The sequence below is a fragment of the Mustela nigripes genome, chromosome 16 (genome assembly GCF_022355385.1).
Source record: "Mustela nigripes isolate SB6536 chromosome 16, MUSNIG.SB6536, whole genome shotgun sequence".
NCBI classification, from domain to species: Eukaryota; Metazoa; Chordata; class Mammalia; order Carnivora; family Mustelidae; genus Mustela; species Mustela nigripes.
This window is the reverse complement of record NC_081572.1, coordinates 17,961,564-17,982,910: the sequence shown is the minus strand read 5'-3', so window position 1 is coordinate 17,982,910 and position 21,347 is coordinate 17,961,564. Positions and strand designations below refer to the sequence as shown.

General features: G+C 38.4%; 1 protein-coding gene across 1 annotated transcript; it reads left to right on the top strand.

Annotated features, from left to right (window-relative positions):
* Positions 1-4,866: 4,866 nt before the first annotated feature.
* Positions 4,867-21,296, top strand: MEIOC (meiosis specific with coiled-coil domain). The gene is given in 9 exon segments (XM_059380122.1): positions 4,867-5,180; positions 5,182-5,211; positions 5,789-5,923; positions 9,560-9,717; positions 13,176-13,280; positions 14,194-16,066; positions 17,019-17,153; positions 18,095-18,275; positions 18,681-21,296. Coding segments are annotated over 9 exon segments (2,883 nt in total). The 5' UTR covers positions 4,867-5,144; the 3' UTR covers positions 18,911-21,296.
* The last annotated feature ends 51 nt before the right edge of the window (positions 21,297-21,347 follow it).

Sequence of the window (21,347 nt, the reverse complement as noted above, 5' to 3'; positions counted from 1 at the left end):
TCTAATAAAGAGCATTTTGTAAGGCTTCTGTCAACCTTTTTAAAAGAAAAAGGTAAGCAATTCAGCCAGGAAAACAGAGTTTTCGGGTGGGGGTGGGAGAGCAGAAAAACTGCAATTCAGGACAAGCAAACTATGGCCAACCACAGGCAAGTCCTGGCAACAAAATGGGAGAGGTCCTTCTACAGAGGTAAAGAGGAAGTTTGAAGGGATTTGTTTTTTGTTTTAAAGATTTATTCATTTGTGGGGCGCCTGGGTGGCTCAGTGGGTTAAAGCCTCTGCCTTCCGCTCGGGTCATGGTCCCAGGGTCCTGGGATCGAGCCCTGCATCGGGCTCTCTGCTTAGCAGGGAGCCTGCTTCCCCCTCTCTCTGCCTACTGTGATCTCTGTCTGCAAATAAAATAAATATTAAAAAAAAATAAAGATTTATTCATTTGAGAGAGAGAGAGAGCGCGCGCATGTGCGCGCACATAAGGCAGGGGGAGGGGCAGTTGGATGGGGAGAAGCAGGCTTCCCGCTAGGCAGGGAGCCCCACATGGGGCTCAACCCCAGGACCCCAGATCATGACTTGAGCCAAAGTCAGTCAACTGACTGAGCCACACCGGCACCCAGCTGGGAGGTATATATATATATATATATATATATATATATATATATATTTTTTTTTTTTTAAAGATTATTTATTTATTTATTTGACAGAGAGGGATGACAAGCAGGCAGAGAGGCAGGCAGAGAGAGAGGAGGAAGCAGGCTCCCTGCTGAGCAGAGAGCCCGATGCGGGACTCGATTCCAGGACCCTGGGATCATGACCTGAGCCAAAGCAGTGGCTTAACCCACTGAGCCACCCAGGTGCCCCAGGGAGGTATATTTTGAACAAAAGTTCATTGGAGGAAAAAGTGAGTTTGAAGTGGTGGTGGCCTTTCATTGGCTGCAGGTGAGGGCAGCTTGCTATTACTGGTCTGAGAGGAAATCTTCCTTCTTGCTGGAGGAGGCAAGCCAGGAGGAGTGGGAGTACAGGTGTGAAAGCCTTCCCTTCCTATTTTCCCAACTCCAATTTTGAGTTAAATTTCCTTAATACATTTTCACTCTTCCAACAACCTATGAGAGGTAGAGAACCCATATATGGAAGCCCAGTAAATTTCAGAAGGTATAATTAAGATAATTGGATCCCTCAAGTCAGAGAAGCCTATAAAGAATTTAATGGCTTGAACTGAGTAGGTTTGCAGCCCATTTAAATTGTTGGACCACTAGTCCATTAGGAAACTGGAAAAACAATTCATTTAACATAAATGTGAGCATATACAATAATCCCGCAGTGATTTAATTATATACTGACATGGAATGATATGATCTATTTCTATGAAGAATTAATTCAGAGTTCTCTCTGGCATTGAGACTTTGCCCCGAAACACTTTGAACTTTTGGAAATACGTATTTTATTTGCACTTGAAGTTTTAGTTGAAATCCTATTTCTTTTATCACACAAAACACTTCTTGGGGGCAGGCTGATTTTTTTCAATGGAACTGATTATTTTTGTTACAAAACAATATGTTTAAGCATGTGTAAAAGTATAAAAATGGTTTCACTAATGTAACTGAAGAGCACCACATTGTACATTGTCTTCCAGAGTTGCAAACCAAAAACAAAAAACCTAACCTTATATATTTTGGAGAAAAGTGCATTCTGCACTAATTCTTAAGAATGGAATAGGTTTTAAATTGTTCCTAGTTATATAAAAGAATGCTCTTTTTTAAAAGAGTTTAGTTAATTTGAGAGAGCACACGCTGGGGGAGAAAAGGAGGGAGAAGCAGATTCCCTGCTGAGCATGTCCTGAGCTGAAAGCAGAGGCTTAACCAACTCAGCCATCCGGATGCCCCTCAAAGAATATTCCTAACTATTTTTAAAAATCCAATCATAGGGGTGCCTGGGTGGCTCGGTTGTTGGGCGTCCGTCTTTAGCTCTGGTCATGGTCCCAGGGTCTTGGACTCAAGCCCCATATCGGGCTCTCTGATCAGCGGGAGGCCTGCTTCATCCTCTCCCACTGCCCCTGCTTGTGTTCCCTCTCTTGCTGTGTCTCTCTCTGTTACATAAATAAAATATCTTAGAAATATATACTGGGGCGCCTGGGTGGCTCAGTGGGTTAAGCCTCTGCCTTTCGATCAGGTCATGATCTCAGGGTCCTGGAATGGAGCGCCAATCAGGCTTTCTGCTTAGCAGGGAGCCTGCTTCCCTCCCTCTCTCTGCCTGCCTCTCTGTCTACTGGTGATCTGTCAAATAAATAAATAAAATCTTAAAAAAATATATATATATATGCACAAATGGCCAATAAATGTATGAAGAGATGCTTCAAATCATCAGTTATAGGGAAATACAAATCAAAAGCACAGTGAGACACTGCATCATACTTTCTATAATGGCTACTATTCAAAAAGAAAAGGAAAACAAAAAGTGGAGAAATTGGAACCAGGATGCATTGCTGATGGGACTATAAATGGTGCGGCTGCTGTGGAAAGTTTGGTGTTCCTCAAAATGTTAAAAAGAATTACCATTTGAGGGGCGCCTGGGTGGCTCGGTGGGTTAAAGCCTCTGCCTTTGGCTCAGGTCATGATCCCAGGGTCCTGGGATCGAGCCCCATATCGGGCTCTCTGTTCAGCGGGGAACCTGCTTTCCTCTTCTCTCTCTGCCTGCCTCTCTGCCTACTTGTGATCTCTGTCCGTCAAATAAATAAATAAAATAAATAAAATCTTTAAAAAAAAAAAAAGAATTACCATTTGACCCATTCCCATCTAAGGCATATACCCAAAAGAATTAAAAAAAAAAAAGACATCAGATACATGTACACTGATATTCAGAGCAGCATTATTCACAATAGTGAAAAAGTTAAAACATACCAAGTGTCCACCAACTGATAAATGGATAACAAAATGTGGTATACATGTACAGTGAAATATGATTCAGCCAAGAAAAGGAATGACTTTTTGACACATGCAACAATACTGATGAACCTTAACGATGTTAATGAATAAGACAGCCACAATGGGACAAATATTTTATGATTCCACTTACGTGAGGTACCTAGAATAGGCAAAATTCTAGTAACAGAAATTAGAATTGAGGTTATCAGTGGATGGGGGAGAGGCAATAGGGAGTTATTGTTTATTGAGTACAGAGCTTCTGTTTGAGATAATGAAAATCAACAGTGGTGATGGCTGCATAACCCCACTGAACTGCAAACTCGAAAATGACTAAAATGGTAAATTATATGTGTATCTTACTATAACAAAAAAGATACATAAGAGGACTCATACTTTTTCAAAATTCTTTTGGGCACAATGGGGGAGGGAAGGGAGTTAGAGCTCCCTCAAGCAAGGGGAGAATGAGCTCCACATCAGCAACTTTAAGGGTAAGGTAGGGAAAGAAATTTAATTGATACAGCCACCTCACCTGGTCAGCTTTCTTTCTTTTTTTTTTTTTTTTTTAAGATTTTATTTATTTATTTGACAGAGAGAGATCACAAGTAGACAGAGAGGCAGGCAGAGAGAGAGGAGGAAGCAGGCTCCCTGCTGAGCAGAGAGCCTGACACGGGACTCGATTCCAGGACCCTGGGATCATGACCTGAGCCGAAGGCAGCGGCTTAACCCACTGAGCTACCCAGGCGCCCCCTGGTCAGCTTTCTTAATTCATATCTAGGCAGGCATCCAAAATAACTCCCGCAACAGAATGGACCAATAAAACTTGTCCCCCTATATTATCTCCATTAGCTTTTTTTTTTTTTTTTTAAGATTTTATTTATTTATTTGACAGACAGAGATCACAAGTAGGCAGAGAGGCAGGCAGAGAGAGAAAGCAGGCTCCCTACAGAGCAGAGAGCCCGATGCGGGGCTCGATCCCAGGAACTGGCATCATGACCTGAGCCGAAGGCAGAGGCTTTAACCCACTGAGCTACCCAGGCGCCCCTCCATTTGCTTTTGAATTAAAACATCTTCCAGGATGCCTGGGTGGCTCAGGTCATGATTTCAGAGGCTTGGGATCGAGTTCCACATCCGGCTCCTCTCTCCGCCTCTGCCTGCTTGTGCGCTTGCTCTCTCTCTAATAAATAAAATAAAAAATCTTCCACTTCATTGAGCGCTTCTCAAGTTTTGATTTTAAACAAACACCTTATAGGCTTTTGCAGGGTTTATGATTCTCATCTTCAATATTTCAACGCCCACAACACTTAGCGTTTCTCTATCATATCTCCAAATGGGACTGCCCATGTAAATGGCGTCTGTGGTGCAAGTTGGCGTGAACTCTGTTCAAGAGTTACATTAACACCAAAACGCCTTCACCCTCGTTGTGGCCTCGGGCCTAGAACAGAGCGCGGCTCTCTCTCGGAAAGGGGGTTGTCCCAACAACACCCAACTCCTTAGTGGGGTTCCTCACCTTCAGAAAATGAGCACGCCTACTATTCTCTTGGCCGCTCCAAAGGATTCTGGGAATTAGGGGAGGGACTAAAGGACAAAAATGAAATACGTAAAGTGCACAGCGATAGGTGAAGGATTATCAACCAGTTGCTGAGCGAATTCTCATATCTTCCTACCACCTACATCACTTCTCCTATCCGGTAGGCCCGCGCTCCTTCCTCACCTTCTACGCCCGCCCCTTTCCTGCCCCACTAGCCAATCATCGGACTGCTGTTTGCCAGTCAGGGCCAATCTCGAACAGGTTTACTTTGAGCGGGAAAGACTCTGAAGCTGCGGAAGAACGAAGTCAGCTAACGGCCCCCTCTTGGCTTTCTCTCTGGGTGGGTGGGTGGGTGGGGGTAACAGGCCCTGGAGGCGGTTGCCCATTGGGTGGGCAGCGGGCCAATGAGGAGGTGCGAAGCGGGGGGCGGGCCTCACAGGAGGGAGTAGGGTGGGGCGGGGCAGGCCGGTGCGGGGTCGCGTGCCGGGTCGCGAGCCGGGGGGTAGGCAATGTAACGGCCTCTCCCCCCCACCCCTCCCTCCCCGCTCCGGCCCCCCCACCCACAGACCGGCTCCAGGCAGCGCCCGGGGCGGCGGCGGCGGCAGCAGCGGCGGGGTGCGGGCTGAGGGAGCCGGGCCTCGACGCCCCCCCTCACCCCCGTACCCCAGGAGCTGTACCTAGTCCAGGAGGAGCTGGGGGGCCCCATGGAGGTGAGAGGTGGAGACACCTGCCCGCCCCCTCAACCCCCCAGGCCCGAGGGAGGGACTTGAGGTAACCGGTGGGGGTGGTCAGCGTCCGGGAGGCGGCCAGGCTTGGAGGATGGCGACGGTGAGGAGCCACAGAAGAGCGGGCGCGTCCCCTGACGCGGTTCTCTGAGGAGGCCGCGGCCGGGCTGGAGAGGGCAGGTCGCCGGGGAGAGCCCCCGACGGGGCACCCGGGCCGCTGGGCGGGGACGGGCGGGGGGGGGTGCGCGGCGACCGGCGGCCCCGGCCTGGGGGGCGCAGCGCGGGCTGACTGGACGGACGGGACGGACTGCAGTGGCCGCAACGCCAGAGCAGCCGCTGCCGCATCCACGTCGGGTGGCCACGGCGCTGAGGCCGGTCAGAGTGGCCGCCGGCGCGGGTCTGTCAGGGCCGTCGAGGGCCGCCTCCTGAGGTCGGCCCGCCGCTGGCGGGGAGGCAGACAGGGAATCCTGGGGACAGAAGCGCGGGCCCCGGGATCGGTGGCGTCGGAGTGGATTCCGAGTTGAGCGGGGCAAACAGTGGCGGTGTAACAGCCGTCCGTCCGTTCCAGCCCCGGCTTTGCGCTGCGTGACGCCTCTCCCGCTTCCTACCCCTGTCTTGTGCAGCCCAAGGTAGCGTTCCGTGGAGGTGCGAATCGCTGCTGGAACCTCGGTGCCGACCCCAGCAGTAGACTAACGGACGTGTTCAACAGCGTGATGCTGACTGGCTCCACTTCCTTCTATGATTGCTACAAATCGCAGGTCCATCCTTTGTTAAGAGGATTTTTTTTTTTTTCGAAATCAAAGTCGTTTACCCCAGCCCATTCACTTAGGTTTTACATTGCTCCAAGTGTAAGGGACCAGAAAGCCAGTAACATTTTCTTTCTTTCTTCCCTTTCTTTTTTTCGGCCAGTAACATTTTCAGTAGAGTCTGCACAATACATATTTTGCTTTGAAAACAAGTTAAGGAAGATTTTTCATTGATTCTTGTTATCATTTTGTCCTCAGTGTAACGTGAGGCCAGAAATATAAGAAAATCCCTATTAGTAAGACCGTAAAATAGTTTTTCATTCAAGCATTTATTACAAGTCAGTACAAACATAATTTTGATCATCTGAAGGCGAAATTTTCCTGCACTCATTCATTTTCTGGCTTTAGCAGTGTCTTAGATTACATGGTGCCTTTCACCTCACCTAAAACACTCAGTTTTATTAATCATACTAAATTAGGCTTAGGGCAGTGTAAATCATTTGAAATTATTTAACCAGGACATCAGTACTGATATTGTTATACTTTGAATTATAACAATATCCCAAAATAAATAATTTTCTTTAATCCACATTACAACTTTGTATAGTATTACATCCACTGTACAGACTGGGAAACTGAGGCTGAGAGAGCTCCTTTCGTGTTCCCAAGTGGAACACAGGTCTTTTCACTGCTAAGACCAGCATTCCACTGTTCTCTATAACGTTTATACAGCTCCTAAAATTTACTTAGACTTAATTTCAATCAGTTAAGTATAGCAGGATATAAGTGATACATTTTGCAGTTATTTAGTCTGATTAATATGGCAACCCCAAGCATTTGCATATTTAATTCCCATAAATGTTTTAACTGAAAAGGATCTCGATATTTAAAGTATAATTATGGTCAAATCCACCATGTTACTTTAGCTGTTTCTTTTATCCTAGAATACCTAACTGAAATCAATCTTATAAAGGAGTTAATTTTTCTAATCCTCAAATCTTATTTAATATGTAAAACAAACTTGAAAGAATGGTTTCAAATACCGTATATCTTGTTTGATATTGCATAATCTGAAAAATACTACTTTTAAATCCCTGTCTCAGAAAGATGAACAATTATTTCTATCACTTTGGATATTTCATACCCAAAAGAGAGTTTAGGTGGGCCTATGATAAAGACTTGAGAACTGGGATACCTTGGGTGGCTCAGTCTGTTAAGCGGGTGCCTTCTGCTCAGGTCATGATCCCAGCATCCTGGGATGGAGTCCTGCATCACACTCCTTGCTCAGTGAGGAGTCTGCTTCTCTCTCTGCCTCCTCTGCCTGCCACTTCCCTGCTTGTGCTCTCTCTGACAGAAAAATATAATCTTTAAAAAAGATTCAGAACTAAAGGAATAAAATTCTGAAAGTTTCTAAAGATAAAAGCCTTTGTAAAAGTTATTGCTAACTAAGAAATTCTGTAAAAGTACTTTTTTAGTGACACACTTAGTAAAATTACTTTGGTACCTCGGTTTCCACAGCTTCAGAAGAGGCAGCATGATATATATAAACATTATAATGTGTAGTTTTCAAATAGCAGTCATAACCAGAATTTAAACAAATGGTTGTCAGATATTTGAGATTCTTTTTTTTTTTTTATTTGATAGAGAGAGATCACAAGTAGGCAGAGAGGCAGGCAGAGAGAGAGGGGGAAGCAGGCTCCCCGCTGAGCAGAGAGCCCGATGTGGGGCTCGATCCCAGGACCCTGAGATCATGACCTGAGTTGAAGGCAGAGGCTTAAACCACTGAGCCACCCAGGCGCCCGATATTTGAGATTCTTAAAGTTGAGTGATTGGAAGAGATTTTCATATTTTTTTGCTATAGTATAAACTCTTATATATTTAAAGAGTTGAATTTCAATAATGTCTATAATGAACAAAAATTTAAGAATACTTTGATCTAAGTATGTCTTCTCTCTTTATATAAATTTTGATTAAGAGTATAAAAACAATTAGAAAATATTTTCAGTCAGGATTATATTTTATCAATTTATAAGAAAATACCATTTCTACTGTGTCTGGATATTTATAGTTATTACATCTCAGGTTTCATTTGGAGAATTAAAATTTGTGAAACTAAGGGAAACAAACCATAAGAGACTCTTAATCTCAGGAAACAAACTGAGGGTTGCTAGAGGGGAGGGGAACGGAAGGATGGGGTGGCTGGGTGATGGACATTGGGACGATATATGCTATAGTGAGTGCTCTCCATTATGTAAGACTAATGAATCACAGACCTATACCCTTGAAACAAATAATACATTATATGTTAATTTTATTTTTAAATATTTTATGTATTTTAATATATGTTAATTTAAAAAATTTTGTGAATTTATACTTTCAGTCTTCCTTAAAGAAACATTTTCTAGAATAAAATACATCTAAGTTTAGTCTTCATTATTTGTTAAATTCATTCTACTATATTAAGTATCTAAAATTATTTTCCTGGAACATCAATCCCTTTTGGAAAGAGGCAGCATTTTATTTTTTTAAAGATTCCATTTATTTATTTGACAGAGAGAGAGAGGGAGAGAGCACAAGCAGGCAGAGCACCAGACAAAAGGAGGGGGAGAAGAATGCTGCCTGTTGAGCAAGGAGCCTGATGTGGGGCTCAATCCCAGGACCCTGGGATCATAACCTGAGCTGAAGGCAGATGGCTAAACCAACTGAGCCACCCAGTTGCCCCTTAAGGCAGTACTTTAAATCAATAAAATCTTAAAATTCAAATTTTTTTTACCTTATTTACTCAAAGTTCATTCTAGAAGTATCCACAAAAAGAGAAAAATGAGTTTGTATTTTTCTTCTAATTGTAGTAATAGCTATTAAATTTCTAAAGAGATCATAAAATTTTATGTGTCATGTCATTTTTATAATATCTCTTGGAAATAGAAAGTAGGCTGAAAATTGAAGATACTATTTAAAAGGTCCTACAGTAGGAGTAAGGCCTTGAGTTTGGGTGTAGTTTTACCATCTATCAGCTCAGTAATCTGTAGCCTCAGTTTCCCTCTTTTTAAAGTAGAGTACTTAAGTCACAAGGTTGAATGAATATAATGTTATATGAAATTTCTTCAAAAAGTCTATGAAATATTCTATATAAATATGAAAAAACATTCACTTTTTTCACAGATTGGGGGCATTAAGACCAAATTTTGTAAATGATTACTTGAAAATAACACTTCTGGTGTCCACACAATTCTCATCTGTTCAGAAAAGTTAAAAGTGTGGTAATTGTAGGTGTTTCATACCAGGGATAAGCAACAAGTACAGATCAGATCTGCCCAGTGCCTCATTGTATAAACAAAATCTTATTGGAACATAGCTATGCCCTTTACATATTGTCTTTTGTTTGCTCTGGTGCTAGAAAAGCAGAGCTAAGGAGTTTCAACAGAGACCTTAACATCTAGAAAAACCTAAAATATTTATTATTTGTCCCTTACAGAAAAAAGTCGCCAACCCCTAGTAGAAAACAAACTTAACTGGTAAATCTAGATTTTAAGTCTTCCAGCACTTACACATGGGCTGTTACCTCTAATTTCTTATTATTTCACTAATATTTTATAATAAATGTAATTTTGATGTGTCTGATATGCAAATATGTCTTTAAAATTTCAGAGTGAAGACAGTGTTGACCTAAGGCAGACCTATACTCCACTTTCTTCATCAACAGAATATTCAAATTCTGTAGATTCTTCACTTTTCTATGCACCATGGTCTACTTATGGAGATGATATTAAACAGCCTTCTAATTCTCAGATCAATGTAAAGAACAGGTAAATTAATAAATCAGATTTTTCAGGCTAAATGAAGTTCTTTTTAAGTTTGATTACATGGGAACCCAGTTGTATTAGCTCTTTTTTCCCTATATCAGGATTTTAATGTCATGGCATTATAATTCTGTGTTTATTAAACTTTTAGAAATCCTGGGGCGCCTGGGTGGCTCAGTGGGTTAAAGCCTCTGCCTTCAGCTCAGGTCATGATCCCAGGGTCCTGGGATCGAGCCCCGCATCGGGCTCTCTGCTTAGCAGGGAGCCTGCTTCCTCTTCCCTCTCTCTCTGCCTGCCTCTCTGCCTACTTGTGATCTCTCTCAAATAAAATAAATAAAATCTTAAAAAAAAAAAACTTTTAGAAGTCCTGAACTGAGCAGATTTTGTGTATAATTTTTAGCTCATTACTTTTTTTATTTATTAGAGGCAATCCTTAGTGCATACATATTAAATTCCTCTTTCTAAGGATAACTTATATAAATGAGTTATAATTTTTTATCTACTTTTTTCATCCAGTTCTAAATTTTTAGTAATTATTTCCTTCACAAATATACAACAAACAGGATTTTATCAAATATAAGATACTTTTAGTTATTTTTCAATTCCATTAATAATAAAGGCCTACTCTATGCCAGATCTCTCATACTGGGAATACTAGAATTAACATGGCAAATATTATTCCTACCTTTAGAGATCTTACAATGAGGATAATGATGACTATGATGACAGTGACTTCCTGGGCACAAGTATAGTGAAGTTTAAAAAAGTGTAGGATATTTTGGGAGCCTGTTGAAAAAGAGGGAGTGCCATCTACTGTTACTTTAATTATGTATAAGAGAGCAGTTGATAGAAATTTATACATCTTTTTTTTTTTTTAAAGATTTTATTTATTCATTTGTCATAGAGAGAAAAGCAAGAGCGAGCACAGGCAGACAGAGTGGCAGGCAGAGGCAGAGGGAGAAGCAGGCTCCCTGCCAAGCAAGGAGCCCAATGTGGGACTCCATCCCAGGATGCTGGGATCATGACCTGAGCCAAAGGCAGCTGCTTAACCAGCTGAGCCACCCAGACATCCCAAAGTTCATACATCTTTAGTTTAATTGGAAAATAATTATTTTAAAAATCTTACATGTTTATTCTTTTTTTTTTTTTTTTTTTAAGTAAATTTTATGCCCGCCATAGGGCTTGAACTCAGGACCCTGAGATCAAGAGCCACATGCTTCACTGACTGAGCCAGCCAGGCTCCCCAATTTTTAATATTCTTTAATTAATAAAATTTTAAGTGGCTCAATCAGTAGAGCATGTGACTCTTGATCTCAGGGTTGTGAGTTCAGGCCTCATGTTGGATGTAGAAATTACTTTTTTTTAAAAGATTTATTTATTTATTTTAGAGAGAGAGCATAAGTGGGAGGGGCAGAGGGAGAGGGAGAGAATTTTTTTTTTAAGATTTTATTTATTTATTTGACAGACAGATCACAAGTAGGCAGAGAGGCAGGCAGAGAGAGAGAGGGAAGCAGGCTTCCTGCGGAGCAGGGAGCCCGATGCGGGGCTCGATCCCAGGACCCTGAGATCATGACCTGAGCAGAAGGCAGCAGCCCAAACCACTGAGCCACCCAGGCGCCCCGAAGGAGAGAATCTTAAACAGGCTCTGTGCTCTAAGCCCCATCATGGGGCTTGATCTCACCACCTGAGGTGAAACCAAGAGTTGGTCTCCTAACCCACTGCATCACCCAGGTACTCCTAGAGATTACTTTAAAATTCTTTTTTAGGGGCGCCTGGGTGGCTCAGTGGGTTAAGCCGCTGCCTTCGGCTCAGGTCATGATCTCAGGGTCCTGGGATCGGGTCCCGCGTCGGGCTCTTTGCTCAGCAGGAAGCCTGCTTCCTCCTCTCTCTCTCTCTCTCTCTGCCTGCCTTTCTGCCTACTTGTGATCTCTCTCTGTCAAATAAATAAATAAAATCTTTAAAAAAAAAATAAAATAAAATTCTTTTTTAAATGTTAAAAATTTTAAAGTTTTAGTAAGTTCTATAAAATAGTGATTTTATTAGAAAGACATATATAATTCTATAAAAATATTTTTAAGTTGCTCTGTGTTCATTGAAAAAATTCAGACTTTACAGAAATACACGAAAGAAGGCAGTTGTTCACCTTAATCTTTAACACTTCCCAATAATAACTATTAATAGTTTAGTATATATTACATTGAATTTTTTAGATAGATACTAATATATTAATATACAAAAAACTTCACATTGAATCTTTTTGAAATAATACAACATAGAGGAGAAAGCATTAGACTTGTAGGCATACCACTTGTTCAGCAAGTATACAGTTTGGCAAATCAAATACACTTGCAAAATACAAGGGTTTTTTTTAAGATTTTATTTATTTGACAGCGAGAGAGATCACAAGTAGGCAGAGAGGCAGACAGAGAAAGGGGGGGAAGCAGGCTCCCTGCTGAGCAGAGAGAGCCTGATGCGGGACTGGATCCCAGGAACCTGGGATCATGACCTGAGCCGAAGGCAGCGGCTTAACCAACTGAGCCACCCAGGTGCCACAAAATACAAGTTTCTTAAAATCTCAAATCCTCATTCTTCAGTAGCTTAATGATTACTAATTCTTGCCCATCCTGTGTTATGAAGATCAGTGAAATGTTTGAGTGTTATCCAAATATAAGGTATTTTTATTTCTTAAATACCTAACATTATGAAGTGTTAGAAATAAAATGTGAGAAAACAAGAAGTTACAACCTAAAGCAACATACTACTTCTAGGAACAAATTACTTTAAATACATAGGAGGTAAAAAGGACTAATTTTGATCTCCTTGTGGTTTTTACATTTTGTATTATTTAGTGTTAGTCACAAGGTACAATTTCAGGTACATAGAGTTCCAGTTACTTTAGTAAGGATTTGGGATAGCCCACAAATCTGTTACATTTAAGAGACAACTGCAATAGGTGTGGTATCTAGGATGACCATATCACATTTCACTTTTTAAATCCAACATTTGGTCTAAAGAGTCACAAAAATAGAGCAGCAGATTTGTATGGTTTTCAAATCACAAATGAAGAAACTGAGCAAGTGTTGATGGAATAATGTATAATGGGACCAGATATGCTTTTAGAAGGAGCCATGGAGCCAAGCCTGTCTAAAACATCATAGGTCAGAGATTTAGTTCTTGGAACCTAAAATGAATAGCATGTGTTTTGGAGAAATAGGAGTTAAGCATACATCGTGAATTAGACGTAGGATTTGAAATGAAGGAGAAACACTTATGTAGTATAGGCACTATGCTGAAGTGGAAAATATTCTTGAGTTCCCATTCCCTCTTTATTTGAAATGATGGTATAAATCCAATCCAAATATTTTATAGGAAAATAATGATATAATAAGTCTGGAAATAGAAATCAATATATTGTATTTCAGTATGAGGAAAAGAATTTACATGTGATATTCATTTATTTTTAGGATTCAAACAGAAAGAAATGACTATGGCAGTGAAACAGACTTATATGGACTTGTGTCTAATATTTTGGAAGAACAAGATAAGTCACAGCCATATTTTGCTGAGGGGTTAGTATATTATATAAGCCGTATGGTATATAGTAAACTTTTAAATTCACATATACTAGATTACTGTATTTATTATTAGCTTTTATTCTTATTTAATAAAGGATCATCTGATGATAGACATCTTAATTCACAGATTTGTATCTAGCAGCCTTGATTTTTCTGAGGTATTTGCCATACAATTGGAAGTTTCATACTAAAGTTTAATTTGATCTTAAGAACTTTCATTTGGAAAATTATTCTTGCATAATTCAGAGCTTTTCCCCTCAAGTTTATGAGCTAAATTTTGGCTTAAAGAATATAAATTCCAAAGAGCTTTTATAGATATATCCTAAAGAATGAAACTATCATTAGTGCTGTGTAGAAATATGTATGGACTTTATTTATATGGTAAAAAATTTTTAAATACATTGTTTTTTGGGGTGTGGAAGCCATATTACCCAAATACCCTATTTCATAGGTAGGGAAATGTGCAGCACACATGTAACCAATTAAAATATTTTAATTTCAGTAATACTTTCAGCAAAGTACATCTTTTTCATTTAAAAAGTTGCCGTCAACTTTTTTGTATTGTATAATAACTTAAAGGAGAAACTTACTTTGTTTTCTGCTTACTATAGATAAACAATTCATGTAAGATCATGCAGTCACCAGCCTCAGGCCTTAGTTAATGCCTCTTGGGAAAGTATAATGTAGACATATTAAGATTAAAATGCATATTTATGTAGCATGTGACATTTCAAGTGATAGAAAATTATTTGGATGTTACAGTAGTTTATAAGGAAAAATTAGAAAGCATTAGATAGATAGTGGGGCAGTGAGGTAATATGTTTTGAAAACCTGTCCTACCTTTTCCACTAAGGCAATAAAGTCATTTAAAACCTAAGTTGTAATTAAATATATTTACTTGTTCTAGGACCTGCTCCTCCAATTTAAAGTCAGTTTGGCCAATGAACACAAGCAGATTTGCAGATCACCATGACCTCTTAACAGAAACCAAAAGGCCAATAGATACAGCCATCTCTCAGCAAGCTTTTTATAGTGGTGAATCTGTGTCAGCAGTGGAAAAGCAATACCTGCATAATAGTAATCTAACACCACAACAAAAAATAGATGAACTTTATCATGGATTTACTGGTTTAGACCTTGAAGAACAATGGATGTACCCCTCACGAAGTGATCATTCTAACTGTTACAATATCCAGACAAATGATACAGCTAAGACAACATTCCAAGATTATCCATTTGTCAAAAACTGTTTTACATCACAAACTGGTCTGTCTGACATCATGAAAGAAACAGGAGTTGATACTTACCCTTATGGAAGAGAGAAAATATGTGCTAAAGGTCTTGAAGCACCATTACAGCAGAAAAGGGCAGAGATGTTTCTTTCTCAATTTAACAGATACAATGAAAACACAGATTATTGCAGATACCCAGAATATGTTCATCCTAATAAGGCTAAGATTAATAAGTGTTCGAATTTTAGTGTCCAAGATAGTAAAAAATTAGCCAATGGCACACCTGAAACACCAACTGTAGAAGCAGACACCTACACAAAGTTATTTCAGGTTAAACCAGCAAATCAGAAAAAAATGGAGGAGACAATACCTGACCAGCAGAATTTCACATTTCCAAAAACCACACCACATCTGACAGAAAAGCAGTTTGCAAAGGAAGCAGCATTCACTGCTGATTTTGGCTTAAAATCAGAATTTGGACTAAAACCTCACACAGCTTGTCCAGCTAATAATGATTTTGCTAATGTCACAGAAAAACAACAGTTTACAAAACCTGACCCCCCAAATTCTGAGTATTTTAAATCTGTGAATTTATTACCAAACTCAGCAACATCTTCAGGAGGTATCAACTTAAACAGACCAACTTGGATGAATGTCCAACCAAAAAATAACACTCCTATTCCTTATCGGAATCAAGGTAACTTGATGAAATTAAATAGCCACTTAAGTGTAGCTTCAAAAGGTTCTAACCATTCTTCAGATTTCCCCCAACTGTCATCCACAAATTTAACCCCAAATAGCAGTTTATTTCAGAAGTATTGCCAAGAAAACCCTTCAGCATTTTCTAGTTTTGATTTCAGTTACAATGGTGCAGAAAGAATTCAATCTGTCAATCACATGGAAGGACTGACAAAGACTGGAGAAGAAAATCTCTTTGAATCAGTTACTGATAAAAAAATAAAGCAACCAAATGGATTTTGTGATAACTATTCAGCTCAGCAGTATGGGATCATTGAAAATGTAAACAAACATAATTTTCAAGCTAAGCCTCAGAGTGGACATTATGATCCTGAGGAAGGTCCAAAACATTTAGATGGCTTATCTCAAAATACATATCAAGATCTGTTGGAGTCACAGGGTCATTTTAATAGCCACAGACAGGGAAGTGGAGACAACAATATTAATAGCCGTGTGAATCGCACACAGGCATCATGCTTTTCTAATAATTATATGATGGGAGATTTAAGGCATAATCAGAGTTTTCAACCACTTAGTTCAAATGGGTTTCCCCTAAGATCCACTCACCCATTTGGCCATTCAGTTGTTCCACTGTTGGATTCTTATGATTTGTTTTCTTATGATGACTTAAGCCATTTATACCCTTATTTTAATGATATGATGTATGGTGATAATTCCTTTTCTGGTTTCGTGCCAACTTTTGGATTTCAAAGACCAATTAAAACCCGTAGTGGACCAGCCAGTGAACTTCATATTCGACTAGAAGAGTGCTATGAACAATGGAGAGCATTAGAAAAGGAGAGAAAAAAGGTAACACAAAGCTATCCTTATAGGAGTAATTTAGGATGTTCCCTCTGCCTGTCTTCATTTTATTTGAGTAGTTTAAGAGTACTCGCCTCATTTCAAAGCTGAATTCTTCTGTAATGTACCGTATTTATTAAGTCCATGACAATAAGGAATTAATTAAATGACTTAAATTTGAAACTTAAAAAAGTAGTTCTTTATGTAAAGTTTATTTTGCCTTTGAAGTAGACTTTTTCCTTAATGGGTTAAAGATATATTTTGGGGGGTGCCTGCCTGGCTTAGGATTGTGTTTGAGTAGTAGAAACCACTTTTTTGTTTTTAAAGATTGTATTTATTTATTTGACACAGAGAGAGATCACAAGTAGAAAGAGAGGCAGGCAGAGAGAGAGGGGGAAGCCGATTCCCTGCTGAGCAAAGACCCCCCCTCTCCCTTGCAGTGTGGGCTTGATCCCAGGACCCCTGGATCGTGACCTGAGCCAAAGGCAGTCCTTTGACCAACTGAGCCACCCAGGCACCCTTAAGAAGTTCTTTTAATTAAGTATTAAACTGTCAGAGCCTTTGGGTATTTTATATGCATTAAATATGGCAGAAAAATATGGTGGTATTGTGGTTTGGATTTTTTGCCTTTTAAAACCAAAATGGGAGGCTGGGTGGCTCAGTTGGTTGTGTCTGCCATCGGTTCAGGCCATGATCTCAGACTCCTGGGATCATTGAACCCCAACACCCCCAAAAATCAGGCTCCCTGCTCAGTGGGGAGTCTGCTTCTCCCTCTCCCTTCCTCCACCGGTGCTTGCTCGCTCTGTCTCAAATAAATCTTTTTTTAAAAAAGAGAGAAAGAAATGGAAACAATTTTAAAGTTGTGATTTTCAATTTATTTCTTAGGCCTAGGAGAAATGTTATTCAGTTTTGAGTCATATGTAGAAAGTTCAGCATGTAAAAGTTATATAATTTTTTACAGACTGAATTGGCCCTGGCCAAGAATTACCCAGGAAAAAAAGTATCCAGTACTAACAACACTCCAATTCCAAGGCTAACCTCCAACCCATCTCGAGTTGATCGCTTAATTGTGGATGAACTTCGGGAACAAGCCAGAGTAAGCTGTAAAAACACCCAATAATGGATTTTTTTAATTGTTCAATAAAATTTTAAAACCAAGAGTTTTGAAGGAGTTTTAAATTCACATTTATGCATAACTCTTTAAATATATACGTTTGCAAGTTTGATCCTAGAACTATGATTAATATTTAGGGAAAGGGAAATTGCACCCCCTTAATTATTTTTAAAGTAGGTTTAGTAACTTAAATGGTTCCTCTTTAAGAAACCCAATTAACATAGAGTTAATGCTCAAGAAAAGAATTCTAAAGTAAAAATAATTTTGAATATTATCTATATGGAAAGTCCCATTTCTTAGACACAAACATTTTTTCTAGCTTGATGAGTAAGCTGGTAAATAACAGGTAATTACTGTCTTTTATTTTCTTAACCCTGTTTGAGTTATTTGACAAACACTAAGTATATCCAACAATGGATTAAATATTGAAAAACTGAAAAATACTGAAGGATATGGGTATGCATAATTTTATATAATAATCTTGTTTTGGAAAATTTATGTATCGTTTCAAATATAAAGAATCCTGATGTTAGATCATTTTATGATTTAACAAATGATTATTCCTGTTATTTCCTTTGTAATTTCAGAATTTTCTAGAATTTAATAGAGCAGGCTGTTCTCTTATTTGCAAAAAACAATGTTAGATCTTAAATTTGCACTTACTGTCAGTAATGTGGAAATGTTTGAATGTTCAGTTTTTTTAACTGTTGCTTATTCCCAGATTACTCAAATAAGTAGGTACAAAAGATTGACTTTACAGCTTTGTTTTCCCCAGCAGGGAAAATAGGACACCATAGGCAGTTATTTATTAGATGAATATTATTGTCCTCATCTCTATTCTGCTTCACTGAAGATTTGTTCTTACTTAAAAGACAGGGAAGTATGATTATATGCCTTATCAAAATTTAAAATATTTCCCTCAGGTTGTGACTCTACTAGGCAAAATGGAACGTCTTCGAAGTTCTCCCCTTCATGCCAATATATCTACTGCTCTTGATCGACACTTGGAGTCCATTCACATTGTACAGTCACGGAGAAAGGATGAAATTGTTAATGCTTCAAATCGGCAAAGGCAAGGAGTTCCTAGATGCCAAGATGACAGAGGTATAAGTGTTAATACATATTCTTTTGATAAGGCAGTGAGATCATTTGAACGTTGTTAAAATCAGATTCTGAGGTTAAAAGGTTGGATTTCTAAAATTTACACTTAGGTGAAGAATAAATCAGTAAATGATGCCCATATAATTTACTTTGATCAGTTTTGTTAATTTTACCCATTTAATTAACTCTTGTCAAAGTCTGTTCTACCCAAAGCATAGTCATTGTCCTACAAGAAATAGAGTACCAACAATTTTAAATACTAAGCCAAATACTTCAGTCCAGTCAATAGCCATCCTTCTTTTGTAAAAATAATGTTTGAACATTTAATAGCACAACATTGGGCTTCTTAAGAGTTAAGGAATATATAAAATGTATCTAATATGAACTGACCCTTAATTTTTTTTACAGATGTTTTTGCCCTTGCTTCAGCGATTAAAGAGATGTGTGTGGCTACTCGGAAAGCACGCACTACCCTGTGGTGTGCACTGCAGATGACCTTGCCAAAAACAGCCAGTACAGCTGGCCAAACAGATGTGGAAAAGGCTTTACAAGATATAGTGAACTGTGAAGACAAAGTCCATGAAAACATAAATAGTAGCAATCCAATGAACCAGAGAGGTGAAGCAAACAAACATTAAGGAAATGCCAGCAGAAAGAAGAATAAAAAGCTGATAAGTAAATGTATCAAGACATGCTAAAAAATTTTAATGAACTTGTCAAACTTGAAAAATTCAATACATTAATTTTCTTTCAGATTTAAAGTTAATACCTTAATGAAGTCTAACTTCTATTTAAAAATCTTCTATTTGGAATGAATCAGATATAGTTTAAAGTGAACTCAAAGGGAAAGTTGACTACTCTAGGAGTTCTGAGTAGCCAAAACTAACAAGTTTAAGTAAATTAAATATTTCTTAACAGCTAAAATATTGTTTAAACCCATTCTGCAGTGCAGGTAAATGCAAATGTGATATTGTTCTAGAAGATAAGTTTCATTTAGGTCTGCCTTAGTAAGTATAATTCCAAATAATGAATCTAAGTGACTGTAACCCAATTATGGCTACAGTCTAGTAACCAAGACAAGTTTTGATTGTGATATAAAAGTGTTTTCCTTACAAAACTGGATAATACCTAGGAAACAAAGGAAAACAAGGATGAACCCAATATTCATGTAAAAATTTAATATTTAAAATACTACCATATTTATAAATTTGAAATCTTAGTGCCTAAGTATATGGAGGGAAATGCATCTGATTCTCCTAAATTAGTGATAAAAGTGCCAGTGTAAAAACCATGCAAGTTACTGAATATAAAACCTGTTCAAATCATTTGTGTATATTCTTTAAAATTTAATTATACTATCAATTATTACATATTTCCAATTTTAAAGTATTTAAACTGAATCAAAAACAAAACATTTCCTTTATCTGGATCTTTTAGACTTGATGCACAGTGACTAAAATAATGACTATTGTTTTAATACCCTTAGTTTGCTGCATTTTATGAGGGTATCACGAAGTTCTAAAGTGTATTTTTTTAAGGTTAATCTTTAGTTTAGTTTGCAATTGGTTAGTGTATATTTTGTGTAGTTGTGTTCATTAGTTTGTTCTGTATTTTTTTTAAGAGCTCTTGAAAGCTTGGCTTTTTCTGTTTCTCATCACTTAATATCTTTGTATGAAACCCAAGTAATTTATTCATTAATATGAAATGTTGGTATTATGTGACTCAGAAGATCTTGGGTTTTAACATTTCTAGCATGAGTTAAACTATAATATAATGTACTGATGAAATTTAATTGAACTATCCTTGACTAGAAACACTGATGTTTTAAATGTTGGTGTTTTTCCTAGTTTTAGAAATCTTGGTATTAAAGAGTGTAATCACACCACATAAATTTTCTTTAGATGATGTGCGGAAGAAACTGATTGAGAATGCAGGAGTAACTGTAGGGAGAAACATTTCGATCACTGATATGCTTTAGAACTACCCAAATGAATTACATTGAGGGTAGTCAAATAAAATAGATCACCCCACCACACTCACTGCATAGAAAGTGGTTAAGTTTGACATAAGACATGTTGGATGTTATGAAAACAAATATTGTACTGAATTTAGTCTCTCAGGAAGAAATTAATAAATTTGTTGAAAATATATGGTTTGGGTTTTTTTACATTTTTGTATTAGTTTCTAACCTTAATTGTCACACAGGTCAGAAAACCAAATTTCATTTCACTGATAAGAACTGGCACTGAGTTTTAAATTTCATTAACATAGAAGTAAGAATGTTGGTAGGCTAACCAATGCCATTCAGATATCCTTGCATCGAACCTGACCTCCTTCAAAGTTGAAGGTTTGGTTTTTGTTTTTGTTTTTTTTTTAAGATTTTATTTATTTGAGGGGGAGAGTGAGAGAGAGCATAAGCAGAGAGGCAGAGGGAGAAAGCAGACTCCCCAAAGAGCAGGGAGCCAGGGACCTAGAGATCATGAACTAAGCCAAAAGCCAAAGGCAGATGGTTACCTGACTGAGCCACCCAGGCACCCCAAAGGTGAAATTTTTGCTCTGCCTATATACTAATCCAGGCAAACCAGAACAAAAATTCTGGGAAAGTTTTAACATGACAGTGGTTAGAAATAAAACACTAGTCCATTAACAAAAACCAAACACATAAATTCTTTGAAATTCTGTTAATCATATCACCCTGTAAATAATTCATACATTAGTTGGTTATTCCTTCTATGGCATACTCTCTTAACAGATGGTTTATATGTATTGGACTTCTGAATTACAACCTATGAGAACAAAAATAACATCACACATAATTTGAGGTGAAACTAATAAAACTGAAGCTCTCATTTTTAATCCAAAAGAATTTGGTATACTTAATTTTTTTAATAGACAAAGTGATTTATATAAAGGTGGTTAAAAATTATATATCCTGAATTATACAGGCATCCTTACCACTTGAGTAATCTGCTACTATAACGTTTTGGAGGGTTGGAAATTAATGACTGAAATCCCTATTTTTTTAAAAAGATTTTATTTATTTATTTGACAGAGATCACAAGTAGGCAGAGAGAG